The sequence below is a fragment of the Entelurus aequoreus genome, linkage group LG07 (genome assembly GCF_033978785.1).
Source record: "Entelurus aequoreus isolate RoL-2023_Sb linkage group LG07, RoL_Eaeq_v1.1, whole genome shotgun sequence".
Lineage (NCBI taxonomy): Eukaryota > Metazoa > Chordata > Actinopteri > Syngnathiformes > Syngnathidae > Entelurus > Entelurus aequoreus.
The window spans coordinates 34,915,527-34,936,666 of NC_084737.1; the positions used below are offsets into that span (position 1 = coordinate 34,915,527).

At 37.7% G+C, this 21,140-nt stretch overlaps 1 protein-coding gene across 1 annotated transcript in view; it reads right to left on the minus strand.

Annotated features, from left to right (window-relative positions):
* Nucleotides 1-21,140, minus strand: part of LOC133653720 (segment polarity protein dishevelled homolog DVL-1-like) — a 79,313-nt gene that overhangs the window by 13,853 nt on the left and 44,320 nt on the right. The window contains exons 5-12 of the mRNA XM_062053331.1: nucleotides 12,975-13,113; nucleotides 7,175-7,268; nucleotides 6,963-7,032; nucleotides 4,907-5,046; nucleotides 4,361-4,437; nucleotides 4,221-4,288; nucleotides 4,062-4,139; nucleotides 3,831-3,965 (exon numbers count right to left, since the gene is read on the minus strand). Of these exons, the coding sequence (XP_061909315.1) occupies nucleotides 3,831-3,965; nucleotides 4,062-4,139; nucleotides 4,221-4,288; nucleotides 4,361-4,437; nucleotides 4,907-5,046; nucleotides 6,963-7,032; nucleotides 7,175-7,268; nucleotides 12,975-13,113 (801 nt within the window). The remainder of the gene's footprint in view (nucleotides 1-3,830; nucleotides 3,966-4,061; nucleotides 4,140-4,220; nucleotides 4,289-4,360; nucleotides 4,438-4,906; nucleotides 5,047-6,962; nucleotides 7,033-7,174; nucleotides 7,269-12,974; nucleotides 13,114-21,140) is intronic.

The window sequence follows — 21,140 nt, forward strand, 5'->3', positions numbered from 1 at the left end:
AAAACAATTAATTAGCTACACTTTACTAACAAGAAGAGGATAGTTTGTCCCTCTCATGCTTCTAATAAAGGTAAACAAATTGTTATAATCAGCTCAGTAGGATTCAATGCAGTTGTACACCACTGCAAACTACAACCACCATAATAAGCAAACAGTTTTAGAAAGCTAAAACGGTTAGTTGATAAAGGTGGACAATTTGGGTCTCCAATGAACCTAAAATGCATGTTTTTTGGGATGTGGGGGAAAACCCACGCACGCACAAGGAGACCACACAACCCCACATAGAAAGGCAGGGCCGGCCCATGGCATAAACACTCTATGCGGTGGTTTAGGGCCACAACCCCTCGGCGGGGGTCACATGATCATAGCGACCGGTCACTTCAGTAGCTCATTATCAACGGGATCATTGTGCTCTGTAGGTGATTCTTTGTTCTACTTTGGTGGACTGAATTGTCTCAACTTAACCTATTCAGCTGTGAGCCAACATGTTCTTTGTAATAGTGTTGGTTAGGTTTAGCAGCATCATGGCAGCGCCCTATTGAGATAATTGGTGATTTTTGCTTCGAACGCCATCATCGTGACAGATTTACACCGTATTTGTATTGAGTTTATTTTGTAGCCACACCTTTTCCCTAAAAATATAATATCTAAAGAACATTTGTTTTTTCATTGTTTTTGTTCTTTTAGTGTTTTGTTTACTTTTTCAATAAATGCAGAAGCAGCAATGGGAGATATTGAACACTTTTTATTTTCAACCTACAGCCTATTTTTATACCTTTTCATATAAACTTTAGACATTATCTGGACTATAAAAATATGACTATTTAACATATTGGATTGAACTGAATTGTAGTTGTCAATGTAGTCTTTTTGTAATACACATAACATGTAAAATATAAATAATACATACTTTTTTAATATCTAATTATAAACATACTTGAAGTGTATTTTTGTTGGTTTTGTTTTTTATGCACACACTACCATAGCCTACTTCTGGTCGCCAGTAATAATACACAGTAAGTAGGAATTATTAACTATAAATTTAATATTTTCATAGCTAAAGCATTAAAATAATTTTACAACTTTCTAAATATTTTTTCTAGGCATTAAATACCACCCACATAGTCACCTTTACAAGCTGCAAGCTTCGAAGAGCGATGTGGCGGTAAAACTGTACTACAATATCGCAATAGAAATGTAATTGATATCAATATAAAATGCGTTTGATAAATATATTTTTTTTGGTCCGAAAAAAACAGAAAGAATGAAGCATAGTTGGTTGAATGAAAAAAAGGCACTCGTAAACTGTGTCTTAATTCGGGGGCTGCATCCTTCTAAGGACCCAGCACATGCGGTCAGCAAAGTGTGGGTCGTGGCAAGAGTACTCCAGCAGCGGCGATGAATTGGGACGGTCTAGCCTAAGGAACACTTCCTGGTTACGTCAGTAGTCCCCGCCTCTTACATTTACGTCATGTATCTGCTGCTCAGTCGCGCAAAGTTGAATAATGACGAACTTCTAGAAGAATGACGAATTGTTGGATTTCCTGCGGTTAGAGCCGACCGATCATGGGAGTTGGTTGTCATGATGATGTGTCACGTGTTGACAAGCATTCTAAAGTTGTTATTCCTAATTGTTAGTTAATGATGGATTTATTTTTATTATTGTGAATAGTTTTTGTAGTGGGACGGGTACCTTTAAAAACATGCAGACAATCCAGAAGATGTCCCCGAAAAAATCCTCACGGTCTATCCATACAGCAACACTATACAATCCTATTTAGCAGTGACTTTATATGTGATTTACAATTGGTGTAGTTTTCTAATCTTGTCAAATTAATTTTATTATAGCCAGTAACAGTAAATATTGGGATAGCATAATAATATTATCATATAATTATTTGCAATGAATGCAGAGGAAATGAATCACAACAATTGTAGTTTCAGCACATGAGTGTATTCATTTATACAGGTTATAAATATACTTTGTTTTTAAATGATCATCCAAATACAAATCCATACACGTGTTTGGTGTAATTTCTTTTTAGTCTGATGTCCTTTAAATTGCCTTTTCAAGTCTGTGTCCTCCTTGATTGTTCTGCACAGCAAATAAAAAAACAAAACAGAAAAGGTTAACACAAGATCACGTTAATCATTTATCGAACTAAACATTTTCAAATAACATGCAAATGTAAAATGCAAAAAACAGCTATAACTAATATCGGCACATTGATGCAGACACTTACAATACTTCACTATTACGGCCACACATTAACAGAACATAATTAAGTAAACTTCTTGCGGTCTAAAAAAGTAAATTTAAAGATGTACGGCTTTACTTCCAAAGGTTAAAAAAATCTCCGGGGACAAAACTGTCTGCAATGGATATATGGCTCCCCTCGGGGTACAGAGAGGAGCAAAGAGCTAGGAGGTCTTTCAACATTACGATAGTAAAGGTGCCTAATTAGAACACAAATGTATATCCCTATTATCATCCCAGCTTGACATGTCTGCTTTTAGCTGTTTTAAATGAATAAATAAAGCTATACTTACATTTTAAAGTCGCTCTTTCCGCTCCACATAGCGTCGCCATGTTGAAAATAATTTTCAGTGTTGAGTGTGCAAAGGATCTCGGAATATGAAAGAACGTGAAGTGTACACGGATGCACACTTTCTGCTAATGGGAAAAAAAAGAACATTTGTCGGCCGGATTCGAAAGACACTTGGAACTTTTTTGAATTGGGACAGCCTATGTGCACCGCGATGACACCAGCACCCCAAAACTACACACTGCGAAGGATGCAGCCGCTGATCTGCTAAACTAGCAAAACAGGAAGGATCAGTGAACAAGGGGAGGGACACACTAACAGTATCAACAGTATCAGGTAGTCATATCAAATTTGGTTGCGCCATCTCCCTGTCTCACTGTTGATTCTCTGCATGGAGTGAGAAGACAAATCAAAAATGAGTGCTGCAGAGAGCGAATAATTGTCGATAAAACAGGAAAAGTCACCTCGACAGTGTGGCAGTTTTTTGCACTTTTTTAAACAGACTGTAATCCTTCAACACACTGATCTTTTGTTTTTAACCCACGTCCGTTCCCTATTCGGATGTACGGAAACAACAGGTAGGAACTAAAGTGCAGGACTGTATTACTAAAATAAATAACAAAATGTAACAAGTGTTACTTTAAATTAATAGTTTTGTCCAAAAATGTTTTTAAATAATACTTACTGCATAACATAATTAATTTCCAAATAAATTCAATTTTTATTTTAGAATTTTGTTTAGATTGATTGTTTGAAGTATTTCCCATGGTTGTGTTGAGATTTTCTTTTCTTTCTGCCTTAATATATGTGGGGGGATTATAATCAGAGGAAAGTTACATTTGAAATAAACATTAACATTTAATATATTTTTCTCCTGGTCCAGATTTTCAATAGGTCATAAAAAATATCAATAATTATCGATATCAACCAATTTAAAAAACTAAAATCGTAATAAAATGTTTTCAGCCATATTGCTCAGCCCTAAGTACAATACCTACTACGCTGCAGTCAGCTCTAAAACCCTTAGCGTGTTACACAAGTAATATCAAACACCAGAAAAGGGCCCACAAACAAATTATTTTTTAGGGCCACAAAAAGCCAAGGGCTGGCCCTGCACAGAGGCCATGACGGAGAGTCATGCTCATGATCTCCTGACTACCAACTGCTAACAGGCTCATTGCTAGGCCAAAGGGCAGCCGTGAATTTAAACATTAAAAAGCAAGTTTATTTGGCAATAATTATTGAAAACAAATATAATGTTTATAAAAATTACTTTTTTCTCACCAATAACAGCATTGGAAATAGTGATCTTCAACCACATTCTGTCACGAATCTCCAGGCCAGAGTCTGGCAACTGCATTATCTTGACAATGGTCGCCATATCGGTTTTGCTTGTTGATAGAGGCAAATCGTCAAACTCTGCAAATAGCAAAAAATCCAAAATTAAGTGAAACTACCAACTGCAGTTAAACATTGCCATCCTACGGTATAGCGGAATGAGAGTGCTGTTGTTACCATAGTGAGGGTAGGGTCCTGTTAGGGCAGTGGTGTGTGAAATCCAGGCAGCAGGGTCGATGGGTCTGACCGGCTCAGCTGCTCAAAGTGACAAAAAAATAACTTTGATATGGGTATGACAATTTATTGTCTTTCAGATTATTATAATATTAGTCGTACCACGAGGGATGGTAAAGTAGCTTCTCGGAGAAGGGTCCCAACATTTGGCAACAGTCAGACTAATAGGACTAGACAAAAAAACAAATATAAGATCGATTTTGATAAAAGTTTTACTTAATACTTATAAAACCTAAAATTACCCTGTTTTGGAAACAATTTCTCTCAAGATTCTTACAGCATCGTCGTTGCTCATGTTTTCAAAGTTCACGTCATTCACCTATGTGGCCAAAAGCAGAGTTTGTTAATTTAAAACTCAGTGGACACTTCAATAGGTACATCTGCTCAACTTTACAGCTATATAAATTCTTCAACTACAAACAAATAAATGACAATTTCAATCCCCTTCTTGTTTTTACTTTTGCTTGAGCAGCCCGTTACTGGATATGGAAAAAAAGAGGACAGGAAAAAATTTAATTTTTTAAATAAAAGCAAGTCCAAATTAAGCATTTAAGCATAAAAGACTACAGTAAAGTAAAAATAAAGGGCAAAAATAGACTTTTGACAACCAAGTTGAACCCCTTAAAGTGATGACTGCATCGGAGTTGTTAAAAGATAAATACAATCAAATAGTTAAGATGAACCTCCTGAGGACTCACATTCTCTTTTTACAAAAAAGCAATAGTCAAACTTTAAAAAGTTTCTCAGTTGTTAGATTAAAATCATAATATGTGGATGCACTTGTGTACCTGGAGGAGCATGTCTCCAGGTTCTATTCTGCCATCAGCAGCAACAGCTCCTCCTTTCATGATGGAGCCAATGTAGATTCCGCCGTCACCACGGTCGTTGCTCTGACCAACAATACTGATGCCAAGAAAGTTGTACTTCTCTGTTGGGGAGACAGAGTGGAGAGAATTAGCCCATTATGGGGCTAGGAAACATATTTGGTACTTAACCTAAACCACATGCATTACAATGGCAGTAGAACTATGTGACTTTCTACAATCAATCACAACAATCAGAAAGACAAGGACAATTGTACATATACAGTACAGGCCAAAAGTTTGGACACAACTTCTCATTCACAACACAACTGATGGTCCCAACCCCATTGATAAAGCAAGCAATTCCACTAATCAATCCTGATAAGGCACACCTGTGAAGTGAAAACCATTTCAGGTGACTACCTCTTGAAGCTCATCGAGAGAATGCCAAGAATGTGCAAAGCAGTAATCAGACCAAAGGGTGGCTATTTAGAAGAAACTAGAATATAAAACATGTTATCAGTTATTTCACACTTTTTTATTAAGTACATAACTCCACATGAGTTCATTCATAGTTTTGATGCTTTCAGTGACAATCTACAATGTGAATGGTCATGATAATAAAGAAAATGCATTGAATGAGAAGGTGTGTCCAAACTTTTGGCCTGTACTGTACAGGTATATACGCACACGCACACACACACACACACACACACAATATATATATATATATATATATATATATATATATATATATATATATATATATATATATATATATATATATATATAAGTCGCAGTTTTTTTTCATAGTTTGGCCAGGGGTGCGACTTATACTCAGGAGCAACTTATGTGTGAAATTTATAACACATTACCGTAAAATATCAAATAATATTATTTAGCTCATTCACGTAAGAGACTAGACATATAAGATTTCAACGGATTTAGCGATTAGGAGTGACAGATTGTTTGGTAAACGTATAGCATGTTCTATATGTTATAGTTATTTGAATGACTCTTACCATAATATGTCACGTTAACATACCAGGCACGTTCTCAGTTGGTTATTTATGCTCATATAACGTACACATATTCAGCCTGTTGTTCACTATTCTTTATTTAATTTAAATTGCCTTTCAAATGTCTATTCTTGGTGTTGGGTTTTATCAAATAAATTTCACCAAATACGGTATATATATATATATATATATATATATATATATATATATATATATATATATATATATATATATATATATATATATATATATATATATATATATATATATATATATATATATACACACATATATATACACACGCACGCACACACACACACACACACACACACACACATTTATGTATACACACTTACATACTGTATATACAAAATAGTAAAAACTTTTAAATCTTTAGCAGTGAGTCTTTTAAGAAAACGATCTATATGGTTTTGGAGCATGTGGAAATTTTAGGTAATTTATTTCAGAGACGTGACGCTAAAGGTCACTGATTTGCATCCAACGATGCCTTTATTGACCTTGCTTTGGAGCCCAGCCATGCTTGAACAGAACAGGGACTGTCTCCAAACTATTCTTTCAAAGATAAAAGCATTGACTTGTCACAAATGTTTTGTAAGATGAATAATTGAGATTCAGTGTGTACCAATTGGTCTATTTGTCCATGGAGTATTAACAGTGTTGCATACTTTTTAATTACTGAAGCAAGAAAAACATCTGACGCGGCAACAAAGCAGCCTCAAACACTTTCAGCCTTGATAAATCACATTGCGGGCAGTAAATGATTACATTTGCATTTGAAAATCTGCATATATTCTGCATATACATGAAAACCGACAGGCTAAATGGATTGTGCTCGCTATTTTGCTCATTTAGGAGACGTAATTCTCAGCGCACGAGTTTCGTAGATTAGCTTTGAGTGCGGCCATGAGTTATCATGTTTGCATGTGTTTTATGCAAACCTTTAATAGGTATAACAATATATAACTATAAAAAGTTGCATTATCAAGATATTACAAACTTACCCATGTTAAGTGTAACAGTGATGATGTTGAGGCTCATGGTTGAGTCTGTGATACTGCTAAAGGATGAAGACTGGAAAGGCAAAATAAGAACACATGAAGTACATGGTAAATAACTAAATGTGGCATGCAGTCAATATCATTAAGGCTGCCCATTTGTCTCTCCCTCCATGTCAAACTCAATTTGGTTACTAATGTGTCTTAAAGGCGCTCACCCGATCTATTTTAGCCACTTTATGCCTCCGCCGGCGTAGCTTGTGCCTGCGCATCAACTGGGAGGAAGTACTGTGTTCGGTAGAGTTACTGAGCCTAAAAGAAAACAAAATGATTTATATTGAAATAAAGGATATGCAGACCGTGAATTCATTATATATGTATATGCATGTAAATGTACAGACACTATCACATTTCATTTGCAATACACTTGTACAATGTAACGTGAGGGGGAAAAATGTGAACAGACAACTTTATTAGCAATAGGAAGGAGGCTAATAAAAAGAGGAATTTAGCTGTTTTGTTGTGCAAATATATTTGTCTTTCAATAAATATAACAGAAACATGCATGTATTAACAAACAAATATACAAACAGCAAAGTGAGTCAGATTCAAAATTTTAGTCACTACTAACACCTGAATAATAATTATTTAAAGTAAGTAATAATTATTGAAGTGTTGTGGATATTATTGTCTCTCCTAATGTATTCATCTATTTGCTAAATAATTAGCAAGTAGATTAATAAATCAGTTCATTAGCTAGTTACTCTGCAGTAACACAGTTTAGGTTAAGGTTGAAGTGTACAAATCATTTATTCTTTTCTTGTGAATTATTTCACATTCAAGCTAGCTTAGCCAGCAGCTAGCATAGCTTGTCCTGTCCTTTTCCATCCTCCGTGTGTATTCACACTAGTTCTGTATTTTAGAGCTCTCTCTGGGGCGGTATAGCTCAGTTGGTAGAGCGGCCGTGCCAGCAACTTGAGGGTTGCAGGTTCGATCCCCGCTTCCGCCATCCTAGTCACTGCCGTTGTGTCCTTGGGCAAGACACTTTACCCACCTGCTCCCAGTGCCACCCACACTGGTTTGAATGTAACTTAGATATTGGGTTTCACTATGTAAAGCGCTTTGAGTCACTTGAGAAAAAGCGCTATATAAATGTATTTCACTTCACTTCACTTCTCTATTTCTTTTTTTAACATACATAAATAATCAATATTTGGACATTATCCATTGATTCAGAATCGTTCATGTTCCAAATGTAATGCATCGAAGAAACAATCATTTTTACTTCCTCTTAAAAACAAAACATGTTGCCTTGTTCCTTTATATAAAAAAACAAGCAAAAAGGTAATACATTTTTATTTTGCGACATTGATGACAAAAATCGATAACATTTGTCATAATAGTCGCTGACGTCATCGTTTGTGTTTTCCCCAACAGAAACAAACAAAAATGGCCTTATGTCAAAAACACGAATACAACTTGCTCTATTCGTGATACAGACAGTGCTTTTCATGGAAGTATGTCTGTTGTGCGGGAGCATTTAAAGCAGAGGAATGACTGACTGAGGATGCAGTCTCCAACTTTCCTTGGTAAGACAGTTAGCTTGTTATCAAGCTAACAATAGAGAGACAGAGTTGTGTGAAAACATTTTTATAATGTAGCGCGTAAGGACGGAGCTAGTTGTTTTAATGACATTAACAATGGATCAGTATATCGGACAGTTGCTTCTTAGCGCTACAACCACAACACACGATATGTGTCCCTCAGCAAAACCCGTCCCACCGGAACTCTCTAACCCTAACTAAAGTTCTGTGGGTGAATTATGTAAACCCACTACTCAAACTATATTTTAGCCAAAGTCCATCAGCTAAACTTTGTCATTTTACACATGTGCAGCTTTTGAAACACATCACCATCACAAAATGCACTTTTATTTTTGAGGAAGATCAATAGATTTGGTGTTTTGTTGTTTGTTTTTATTGCTGCTATTTTGACTGTCCTTTGTTTAAATGAAAACAAATATTCTTTTATCAGCAGTTTGCCTGTCCTGGCTTTAAAATAGGGATGCAACGATTAGTCCACATTGTCGACAAATGTTGACACTAAAATTTGTCGCCGACAATTATATTTGTCGACAATAGTCGTGATGACATCACTTGTGTTTTTATGGGCGGAAGCGGGTCTGCGCCGCCACTCGCAAAAACATGACCAGTGAAAACACTTAAAGCAAGAGTCGCCAACCCGTCATTTTGCAACTGACTGGTCGATCTTTGGGACTCTCCAGGTAGATCTTGTTAATGATATAGAAAAAACCTATCACATCAGTGATGTGGTTTATGTTTCTTCCCCTCCTGCAGCGTGACCAATGAAAATGCTGGTATCCTCCTTTCCCTCCCAGAGTGTGTCCATTGTCCAATGAAAAAGTGTGCTGTCCCATGCAGTCATTGGTCAAGGTTGCCTGTCAATCATGTAACGAGACGCTCTCATGGGAGCTTATCTTTGCTAGGTACAGTATGTACGCAGCTAAAATGGAGACCCCACAAAAGAAAACCAAAGCATATAATTTTCACCCAGAATGGCAGGAAAAGTTAATTTTTTGCTCGTCACAGATAAGAGTACATGTTTGTTATGCCACCAAACTCAAACATTCAGTAAAAAAGTAAACTGGAGCGGCATCACAACATGAACCACCCACAATTCAAGGAGCTCTTTCCACCACATACTGCTCTTTGTGCAAAAAAGTTGAGGAGCTAAAATTACAATTGAAAGCACAGCAGTGGCTCTTTGTTACACCTGCTGTGCGACGTCAGGCTGCCACAGAAGCAACATTTTGTGTGTACCTTTTGGCTAAATAAGAAGCCATTCACTGACAGAGAAAAAATTCAAGGAGGCGATGAATATTACAGCCAACACACTTTTCGGCGATTTCAAAAACGAAAACAAAATCAGCGCAGCTATCGACAGCATCCCACTCAGACCCGCAACTGTGACGAGAAGGATCGAATCATGTCAGAGGACGTGGACAAAAAAGGACTCGTCACAATGTGATTATTGGACATTGTCACTCATTTGCACTTAATAGACAGAACAAAATGTGATGATATTTTCAATGCATGCAATGCAAAATATGTGTGTGACAATGACATCCCCACCCATAAACTGGTAGCGATTACTACTGATGGAGCGCCATCAATGCATGTGGGCTTTATTGGGCGGTGCCGCAATGATACTGATTTTTCCCCACTTTATGAGCTACCATTGAATCATTCATCAGCAGGCCTTAGTTGGCAAAATCTTGGATTTTTCGCATGTCCCGACACTAACTAATCTACTCAATTAAAGCCAAACCTATTCAACACGGCTTATTTAAGGCATTAATGGACGAGCTTGACGCCACTTACGGTAACCTAATTCTCAATGTTGATGTTTGCTGGCTGAGTCATGGCAGAGTGTTGCAAAGATTTGTTGATTTGCTGCCAGAAATCAAGAAGTTTCTGTCAAAGAGTAATAAGGAGCACAAATAACTGTCCGATGATGCATGGCTGCTTCATCTGGGGGTTTCGACAGATTTAAACTCATAACGGAATGCTCTCAACACTGAAATTCAGGGAAAAAGAAGCACCTGGCCCAAAAGATAAGTGCAGTGAATGCATTCAAGGCCAAATTGTGTGTTTAGACTACTCATCTGGAAAAAAAGGAAGTCAACACATTTACCTAACCTGGAAAACAAATCTCAAACCATCAAGGACAAAGCTGTGTTCCACCCAGAGGTGTACTGCACACACCTTGACAAAGTGACAGCAGAGGTCAGTGGGCATTTTGGAGAGGTAAATGTCATGGAGGACATTGCTGCTATTGTATTAAACCATTTTCAGTCCATTGATGTAGAACAGGTAACAGCCAAATTCAAACATGCTTTTGCTTTACAAATTGATGTTGACATGGAAATAATTGATTTGCAAAATGACATTGAATTGAAAGCCAGAGCAGGGAACAGCGACTTTCGGGGACTGCAGAGAGAAGTTCCCCCTCCTCACTACATGTGCACTAAAACTGGCTGCCTACTTTGGTTCCACTTACATGTGTGAAATGGCTTTTTCACAAATGAAAATAATAAAATCAAAGTATAGGAGCTGCCTTACTGACAGACTGCCTCGGACAAACTGTGTGCAATTATGAGCCAAATTACACAAAACTTAGTGTTTCGTCACAGCCATCACGCTGACTTGAGTGACATGTTGAAAATTAAATAATGCAAGTTCACACGCTTTAAATTTACGTAGCAATTCATATTGTTTGTTAACTGCAAAACATGTTTAGTTTTTTTCAATGTAAAGTCTGAGCAAAACTAAATGTAGCAACAGCAAATGTGTGTAATATTGCCAAATAGAAAGTCTAGTTTTATTTTTTAGCAAATTCATAAGCTTAAAAATTACATGGCAATACATTAACAAAATGTGTCTTTTTTTTCCAACTGAAAAGTTTGAGCAAATCTAAATGTGGCAACAGCTAAGGCGTGTATTATTGTCAAATAAAAGCCTTGAGTTGGAAGGAATTTGGTCCTTATTTTAACAGCGTCAAAAGGTGATCCTTCCTTGGTTCATGGCTGAGACCGAGGATCTTAGGCCCAAAAAGGTTGGTGACCACTGATTTAAAGTGTGAGAACATTTCCTCCTATGCTTATCAAAAACATGTATACCTTGCTCCTTTTGCAAAGCGGACCTTGTTTTTTATGGTGATACATACGATACGCGAGCACTTAAAGCGGAGGCATGATGTCGGGACGTCTGGACTCAACTTCGGTACCCTGCTAGCAAGCTAATAAGTGTGAGACAAAGTTGTGTTAAAAATAACTTTAACTATCATTTTAGCTACAGTCAGCCAGCTAAACTTTGTCTACATCAATTCAAGTACTTTTTAAAACGGCGTCAATTTGCAATGCAAGAAAAAAAAAAAGAGAATCGCGTGCACAAACAGACACACACAGAGAAAAACATTAGGCAACAATGCTACGGTATCATAAGATTAAACATACTATCTAATAGATAGCCAACATGTTAAGAATTATTCAATGATGCAATTAAAGCCTATTAAAGTGCTATAACGGCCAGGAGTTAATCAATAGTCAATATACCAGTGTGCAGCTCTTTAAACATAATCACAAAATGCTTCTTTCCTTTTAAGGGAGTTAGATTTAGTGTTGTGTTGTTTTTATTGCTGCTATTTTAACTGTTTTTAAAAAATATATATAAACAAGGTAAAAAATTTTTATAGCACTTTGCCTTTCCTTTCTTTTAAATGGACAACAATGATTATACAGTTCTGTTGTTGTTGTAGTTATTGTTGTTGTCATCTCTCTGTCTTATCCCCTCATGTCCCTACAGTTTCTCCCCTCTGTCTTCCTTTTTTTTCTCTTTCTATCCACTCCTGCTCCGGTCCAGCTGCACCAAACATTAATATAAATCCATTGAATAAAGTCAAATACAAATAAGGCAACAAGAGAAGTATCCCACACTTCTCTTTTGTAAAGCAAATATGGGCATGTACATCAACAATATGATTTGCCTGAGTAGCTGGACAGGACAGAAAAGAAAAAAAAAGGACTACAATGTAAGACTCGTTTAAATTTTTGTAACAGCTGAATGAGCAGCACAGTTACAGTATGAATAAATATTTATGAATGAATTAGTCATCTTTGATGTTTTTAGGCACATGCCTTAAAATAACTTAAGTTGTTTTTAAAAGTCGATCGAAAAATTAGAGCCAATAAATATGTGTAGGCTTCATAATACCACTCGACGACTTATCAATTAACTCTGACTTAGTAGAGCATTATATTGTATCGTGTCCGACTAATCAGTGATCTGTATATGTTGCTCAAAGTGTTCAAAGACACAACTGCCAAAATAGATGAACCATCTACTTTTTTAACAACTTAAAAGCCACAAATACATGCTGTACTGCATGGTTCCAGGAGTATACACAGCAGACTCCAGTAAGGTGCAGGTGAGACATTACCTGCTTGCGTCTTCGTCTTCCTCGCTGTCAACAAACGAGCTGGACTCCAGCTCGCTGCTCATCACCGAGGTGCTGTCATAACCCATGGCCGAGTCCCTTGCTGTGCGCTCCGATTTAGAGTAACCGTTGATTCTAGGGACTGGAGGGAGAAAAAGCAGAGCAGCCAAAGAGTGAGATGTTGACAGAGCAACCAAAGACAGGAAAGTAAGCGATAGATTGGTGGAACTCACCAGCCATAATATTAGGTACATTAGCTAAATTCTCTCTTAACAGTACGGTGGCCTGGAAGTGCATAACATTTGACCTTTTATGAAACAAATTACAAAACACAAAATGTTTATGAAACTGTAAACTGTTTTGTCTTTTGTGCTTTCTGAAATTGTAAATGGTTACGTTTTTTGTTCATTTATTTTTGAAATTGTAAGTTGTTTCGTGCACTATGTGGGTTTCACCAAGGAGACACTCATTTATTGCACATTCATGTTATCATGGTCCTACCTTTGGTGTTTTACACATTTTCACATGTAGCAAACATCTATGTATTACTCTTTCTGGGCATTTTAGAGGCAGACTGGTTTAATGTAGGCATTATTTTCAGGCACCGGCTTTCCACTTGTGCCAGATAAATACAGCAAATATAAGTGCATGAAAAATACAACTCACTGTAACGCTTAATTAGTGGGAGCCCTGGGCTTGTTTCTTTGCAATGAGATGCAGATGGAAATCAGCCTTTGACTACAATCTGTCACATTTATATTTTATATGTTCATTAATGTGCATTGTATCATGTCACAAAGTCGTTATTTAATGTTTCTCTGTGGCCCGCTAGCAAATGCGTCACGGACCGGTACCGGTCCCCGGACTGGTGGTTGGGGACCACTGCTGTAGTGCATCTACAATGGAACCCACTTTTTAGCTTGCTGAAGTTATGTCCTGGAAGATCTTGGCACTAATTGCAAGTGTGCCCTGGAAAACACCAGTGGCTACCAAAAAACATCAATCTAATTTGTTTTATTCAGCTCCTTAAGTCATCCAGCATCTATGAAATTATAAAATCATATTGCTGAAAAGGTATTATGTCTATTATTTTGTTATGTATGACAGTTCAAACATGTTGACAAGCATACGTAGGACTTAGCTGCAGCGCAATCGCCCCCTTTCTTACAGCTATTTTGGCGCAACTGCCAGATTACAAGAACTTTTCAGACATGCTAAATAAAGAGGCAAAACAGCTACAGCAGAACAGTTTTAGATTTGATAAATCACACAGAGTGTGCTAAATAATTATATTTATATTTTTTTCTCTCTCAATATTGTGGGCATTCTGATGATCACTATAAATTCTACATATCCATTAAGGCAGACATGCTAAATGGATTGGGCTCCTTATTTTGTTCAATGAATAATCCTGTGTACATAAATGTAATAGATTAGTTGAGAATGTGCTATCATGTTTGCACATGTTTTGATACACAAACATCTTCAATACAACAGGCCCATACTAAAATAATGCTCAGTCGTGAATTAACCTGTCAGAGAAATTTAATGCACACGGTTAAAAATAAATAAATAAAATTTTAAAAAAGTAAAAGGTTTTCATAAATAGCACCGCTTACAGGTAGGAGTACTTTTGTGACTGGCAGACTCAGTTGGACAGAAAACAAAATGATTCATGCCTTTGGCTTGTGCTTACTAGTAGAAGAGACATGATAGCTTCATAAAGTCTCAACCAGCATACGTACACTGCCAGCGGTGACGCGGTGCCTCCGGGTAGCATCGCATTGGTTGGAAAGGTCTGGCAAGGCGAAGAGGGCGCGGCAGGGAACGCGTCTGCCAAGCTCCGGCAAAACATTCCAGCAATGTGGACGTTGCCATGGCTAACTCCGCCCACAACAAGGTGCCTTGCGATAAATGATGTGGCTGCGCTTTAACACTGAACATGCATCCACTGTTAGAGTTCACTCCTGCATATTTGCTTTCGCACACAGATGGCTGCCATTCCAGATAGTTCAACAAGTCACATGTCATTCAGGCTCTGCTATGTTGCAGAGTCACAGCTTATCTACAATAGAGGAAGCAGCACACCACAAATGTAACAAAGCAATGATGAATCAGCTGAAACTAAGCCAAATTTTAACAGTCTGTGTACATGATTAATAGTTCAAGTTAATAGTACAGTTACAGTTATAAAAGGTCACAAAAGTCTCTCACCACTGCCAACATGTCAGCCTTCATCCAACGCACTGAGAGTCAGGACAAGTGTCACGTACTCTGTGCCTCTCATCGCATGCAACTATAGGACGACTGCTAATCTGCCTCTGACAAATCAGAGCACAGAGAGGTAAGATTAGAGTTGAGATAAGGTGCTGTTCTCATGCATCACTGAGTCAGGTAAAAATGGCATCCAGTAATTGGATACATTAATGCTCTGGGCTGCGTTAAACAAAAAAATATATTAGATTTTTTTTTTATGATGGACGAACATTTGCCGTTTCTGTGCTAATGCTTCAATAGTGGATTAAAAAACTAAACTATGGTGACCACCAAGCATGAGTGGATATTAAATGTAGAAAATAATGTAATGTCTTTATTGTATACTTGACTCTCATTGATGCAGATCACCTGCTAGGCAGAGAAGAGATCAAATTCTTCCACCAAACTCTAGCAACCCTCAGGGTCCAACACACCTGTGCAGATTCCCAAGAGTTCCAATACCATTATTCATTTCGAAATGCCATTGCATAAGCAGAAAATTAACAAGGGATATGTTTCCAGGGCCAAACAAGTTTAAGCAATCATTTTGAAACAGCATTGACTGTGACAGAATCACTTGGAGCCAATGTATAAGGTGACTGGGGAATTCCTGACATTGATGCTTGCAGGCAGCAATAATTCTAATTTTGTCTTTTTTGGGTCTTAAAATCCAGGCCATGAGACTGTGGCTGCATCCAACCAGTAAATACATTTAATTGCATTGTATTGAGTACACGGGATCATTTGATTTATACCCGACACAACTGTTGCTGGAGCATAGTACACAGCCAACTTCCCTGCTGGTTAATTTAATTGGTGACCAGAAAAGCAGGTAGGTGAGTGTGCATCTGGGACATAATCAACTAAAGTGAACATGTACACACACACACACACACACACGTCCGCGCGCACACACAATGATAGCATAAGTTCCTTGGGGACAATACTGCACACGAAACAAAACGTAAGCAATAAAGGGCCCTTCTAATGCTGACAATATTTGCACTTATTTCATAGTTCTAGGCCGCGCTGTAGAGCCGAATGCGGCTCTTTAGCGCCGCCCTAGTGGGAAAAATATACATTGTATGTTTTAACACGGTTCCTGTAGGAGGACAAACATGACACAAAGCTTCCTAATTGTTAGACATCCCACTGTTTATATTAAACATGCTTCACTGATGAGAGTAATTGGTGAACGCCGTTTTGTCCTACTAATTTTGGCGGTCATTGAACTTACCGTAGTTTTTTTACATGTACAACTTTCTCCGACGCTGCTACACAAAAACGTTTTTTATGCCACTCCTTTGTTTCATTTTGTCCACCAAACTTTTTATGCTGTGCGTGAATACACAAAGGTGAGCTTTGTTGATGTTATTGACTTGTGTGGAGTGCTAACCAGGCATACTTGGTCAGTGCATGACTGCAAGCTAATAAATGCTAACATGCTATTTAGGCTAGCTGTATGTACATATTGCATCATTATACCTAGGCATATATTAGCTCATTTAATTTCCTTTACTTTTGTCCCCTATGTATTTAATTCATATTTGCATGTCTCATGACATATTATCTGTATGTAATATTGGCTGCATTTCTGATTTGTTTGTGTGCCGTTATAGACCACATAGCAATCGTTACCCAGCTCGCAAAGATTGTAATAAATCCATTAGAAGAAGACAGCCTGCCGTTTCCTTTATCTTGGACACACACATCTATACCTTTGGCTAGGGTTGTTCCGATACCAATAATTTGGTATCAGTAGCGGTATCAAAATGTATATAGATACTTTTTGATACTTTTCCAAATAAAGGGCACTATGAAAAAGTGTCAATTTTGGCTTTATTTTAACAGAAAATCTTGCAATACAATGTTTTGTTGTTTCCTATTGCACTCAAAGAACAATTTTAGAAGGTTAAAATAAAAATTAAAGAGCATTAAACACTGTGTTTTTGTTATTGCACTCAAAGAACAATTTACAACTATATTTAGCATCAAGCCAAGCAGCTGTGTGTGCGTCTACGTATCAACATATTTTGTATATACATGTGCACAACAGAGGAGCTGTTAACTTATGAGAGTAGCGTACCGTATGTGTGTTTGCGAGAATGGCAACTTGTTGGCTGAGTGACGTAAGTGAGTGAGTGGGCGAGTACAGAGAGAGAGGAGCACGCGCACTGCGCAGTAAAGTGATGAATGGGTCTGGTTATGTCCTGCAAAACTAATAATAAAGCAACCAGATTGTCACAAATCGACGACCTTGAATTCTGACCGGAAAGTGGATCTTAGCAGACCCATTGCAATACTCAATACTTGGTTGGAGCTCCTTTTGCCTCAATTACTGCGTTAATGCGGCGTGGCATGGAGTCGATGAGTTTCTGGCACTGCTCAGGTGTTATGAGAGCCCAGGTTGCTCTGATAGTGGCCTTCAACTCTTCTGCGTTTTTGGGTCTGGCATTCTGCACCTTCCTTTTCACAATACCCCACAGATTTTCTATGGGGCTAAGGTCAGGGGAGTTGGCGGGCCAATTTAGAACAGAAATACCATGGTCCGTAAACCAGGCACGGGTAGATTTTGCGCTGTGTGCAGGCGCCAAGTCCTGTTGGAACTTGAAATCTCCATCTCCATAGAGCAGGTCAGCAGCAGGAAGCATGAAGTGCTCTAAAACTTGCTGGTAGACGGCTGCGTTGACCCTGGAAAAAAGAGCTGGACTGCTGCTGAGTGGTCCAAAGTCATGTTTTCTGACGAAAGCAAATTTTGCATTTCCTTTGGAAATCGAGGTCCCAGAGTCTGGAGGAAGACAGGAGAGGCACAGGATCCACGTTGCCTGAAGTCTAGTGTAAAGTTTCCACCATCAGTGATGGTTTGGGGTGCGATGTCATCTGCTGGTGTCGGTCCACTCTGTTTCCTGAGATCCAGGGTCAACGCAGCCGTCTACCAGCAAGTTTTAGAGCACTTCATGCTTCCTGCTGCTGACCTGCTCTATGGAGATGGAGATTTCAAGTTCCAACAGGACTTGGCGCCTGCACACAGCGCAAAATCTACCCGTGCCTGGTTTACGGACCATGGTATTTCTGTTCTAAATTGGCCCGCCAACTCCCCTGACCTTAGCCCCATAGAAAATCTGTGGGGTATTGTGAAAAGGAAGATGCAGAATGCCAGACCCCAAAACGCAGAAGAGTTGAAGGCCACTATCAGAGCAACCTGGGCTCTCATAACACCTGAGCAGTGCCAGAAACTCATCGACTCCATGCCACGCCGCATTAACGCAGTAATTGAGGCAAAAGGAGCTCCAACCAAGTATTGAGTATTGTACATGCTCATATTTTTCATTTTCATACTTTTCAGTTGGCCAACATTTCTAAAAATCCCTTTTTTGTATTAGCCTTAAGTAATATTCTAATTTTGTGACACACGGAATTTTGGATTTTCATTTGTTGCCACTTCAAATCATCAAAATTAAATGAAATAAACATTTGAATGCATCAGTCTGTGTGCAATGAATAAATATAATGTACAAGTTACACCTTTTGAATGCAATTACTGAAATAAATCAAGTTTTTCAAAATATTCTAATTTACTGGCTTTTACCTGTATACTACCGTTCAAAAGTTTGGGGTCACCCAAACAATTTTGTGGAATAGCTTTCATTTCTAAGAACAAGAATAGACTGTCGAGTTTCAGATGAAAGTTCTCTTTTTCTGGCCATTTTGAGCGTTTAATTGACCCCACAAATGTGATGCTCCAGAAACTCAATCTGCTCAAAGGAAGGTCAGTTTTGTAGCTTCTGTAACGAGCTAAACTGTTTTCAGATGTGTGAACATGATTGCACAAGGGTTTTCTAATCATCAATTAGCCTTCTGAGCCAATGAGCAAACACATTGTACCATTAGAACACTGGAGTGATAGTTGCTGGAAATGGGCCTCTATACACCTATGTAGATATTGCACCAAAAACCAGACATTTGCAGCTAGAATAGTCATTTACCACATTAGCAATGTATAGAGTGTATTTCTTTAAAGTTAAGACTAGTTTAAAGTTATCTTCATTGAAAAGTACAGTGCTTTTCCTTCAAAAATAAGGACATTTCAATGTGACCCCAAACTTTTGAACGGTAGTGTAGCTAATATAGACACAGCATGGGTTGCCTTCTTTTTAACACATATTAAGGTTTTTAATTTTTTGCGGCTCCAAAAAGATTTTTTTTTTCTGTCTTTTTGGTCCAATATGGCCCTTTCAACATTTGGGTTGCCGACCCCTGTTCTAGGCCTAAATATATTTAAAGGTAAAATTACCCCCAAAATAAACACAGTCGTGATGTTTGGCCTATTTTCTAAAAGGTTTCAGCACATTTTGGAACGCATACTTTCGGCTCCAAAATGTGGGTGGGCCTGCATGAGCCTGCTGACGTCACCTACAGAAGACTGGAGGCAATTTCATATTGCAAGGTATGTGTTTTGTCAGCTTCTTCATCCCATATCATATTTCTGCGCAGAATTTGAAGGGATTAGCAAATATGTCTGTAAGATGCATTGTTGCAGGTTGTAGCAATACAACTAAAGAAGGGGTCAGCCTGCATACATTTCCAAATGATGGAAATATGAGGAAATTAAGGACCTATCCAGTTAAATCTACCCGTGCAAAATGGAACTGACCAAGCGAGAGGAGTGTAATTTGTGGCGACCATTTTAAAGATTGGTTTTGAAGAAGAAGGGCTTTGGTCAAAGTCTTAATGGAAAAAAGGGTCTAGCCAAATGCGATCCCAAAAACCAGAAGCACCCTCGAGGGTCAAAATAGTCAGAATTAGCATAAAAACTAAGAAAGAAGAATAGACCGGGTGGTAAAAAACAAGAGACATTCTAATTTACATTCTCTTCTACTGATGTTTTCCTCAAGATGCTTGTGGAAACACCAGCTATCTTGTCTATGGAAGAGCAGGAAAGGGCGATTTTTTCATGTTTTATTTTTGCTCATAATGTTAACCATATCAGTTTTGAAGAAATCATAGACCAGGGTGACAAAAACATGCATAATCAAAATAGTGTGGATAAAAGACATGTGAAACTGTCTATGCCAGGGGTGTCAAACGCGTTTTATTTGAGGGCCACATCGCAGTTATGGCTGCCCTCGGAGGGCTGCTTGTATCAGCGAATAATATATGAATTTGCCAATGCATTTAATTTTCATATATAATTTTTACGTACACCTTAAAAAAATCTGTACATTTTACAGTAGAAAAAAATGGCAACTCAGTCACGAGAATTTTACTGTAAAATATACAGAGTTTCTACCACATTTTACGAAAAACAGTACCACTGTTTTTTTTTATTATGGCAATTTTACCGTGAAAAAATGTGGTACCCTTTTTCTATTTACAGTAATACACAGTAAAAACAACAACCATATATTTTACTGTAAAAAACTGGCAGCGGAGTCACCAAAATTGTACCGTAAAGTGTTTTTTTTACAACATATTACGATAATTGGAAAAACAGTATGACTTATTTTTTACAGAAAAAAAACTGGCAGCTCAAATGCCAGAATTTTGCAGTAAAAAGTATGGTGGCTTTTACAACATAATACTGTAAGTTAAAAATGGATGGATGGATGAAAAAAACTCTACCCCTGTTTTTTACAGTTAGATTTTGTCGACTGAGCTGCCAGTTTTTTACTGTAAAAAATGTGGTACGGTTTTTCCATTTACAGTAATACATCGTAAAAACAATAGTAGATTTTACAGTAATATAACTGGCAGATCAGTCAACAGAATTTTACTGTAAAAAATAAGTGATAGAGTTTTTTTTCAATCTACAGTGATATGCTGTAAAACCCACTCTACTTTGCACCGTGAAATTTCTTGTAATTTTTACAGCGTACAATTGGATGTATAACTTGCTTTAAAGGCCTACTGAAA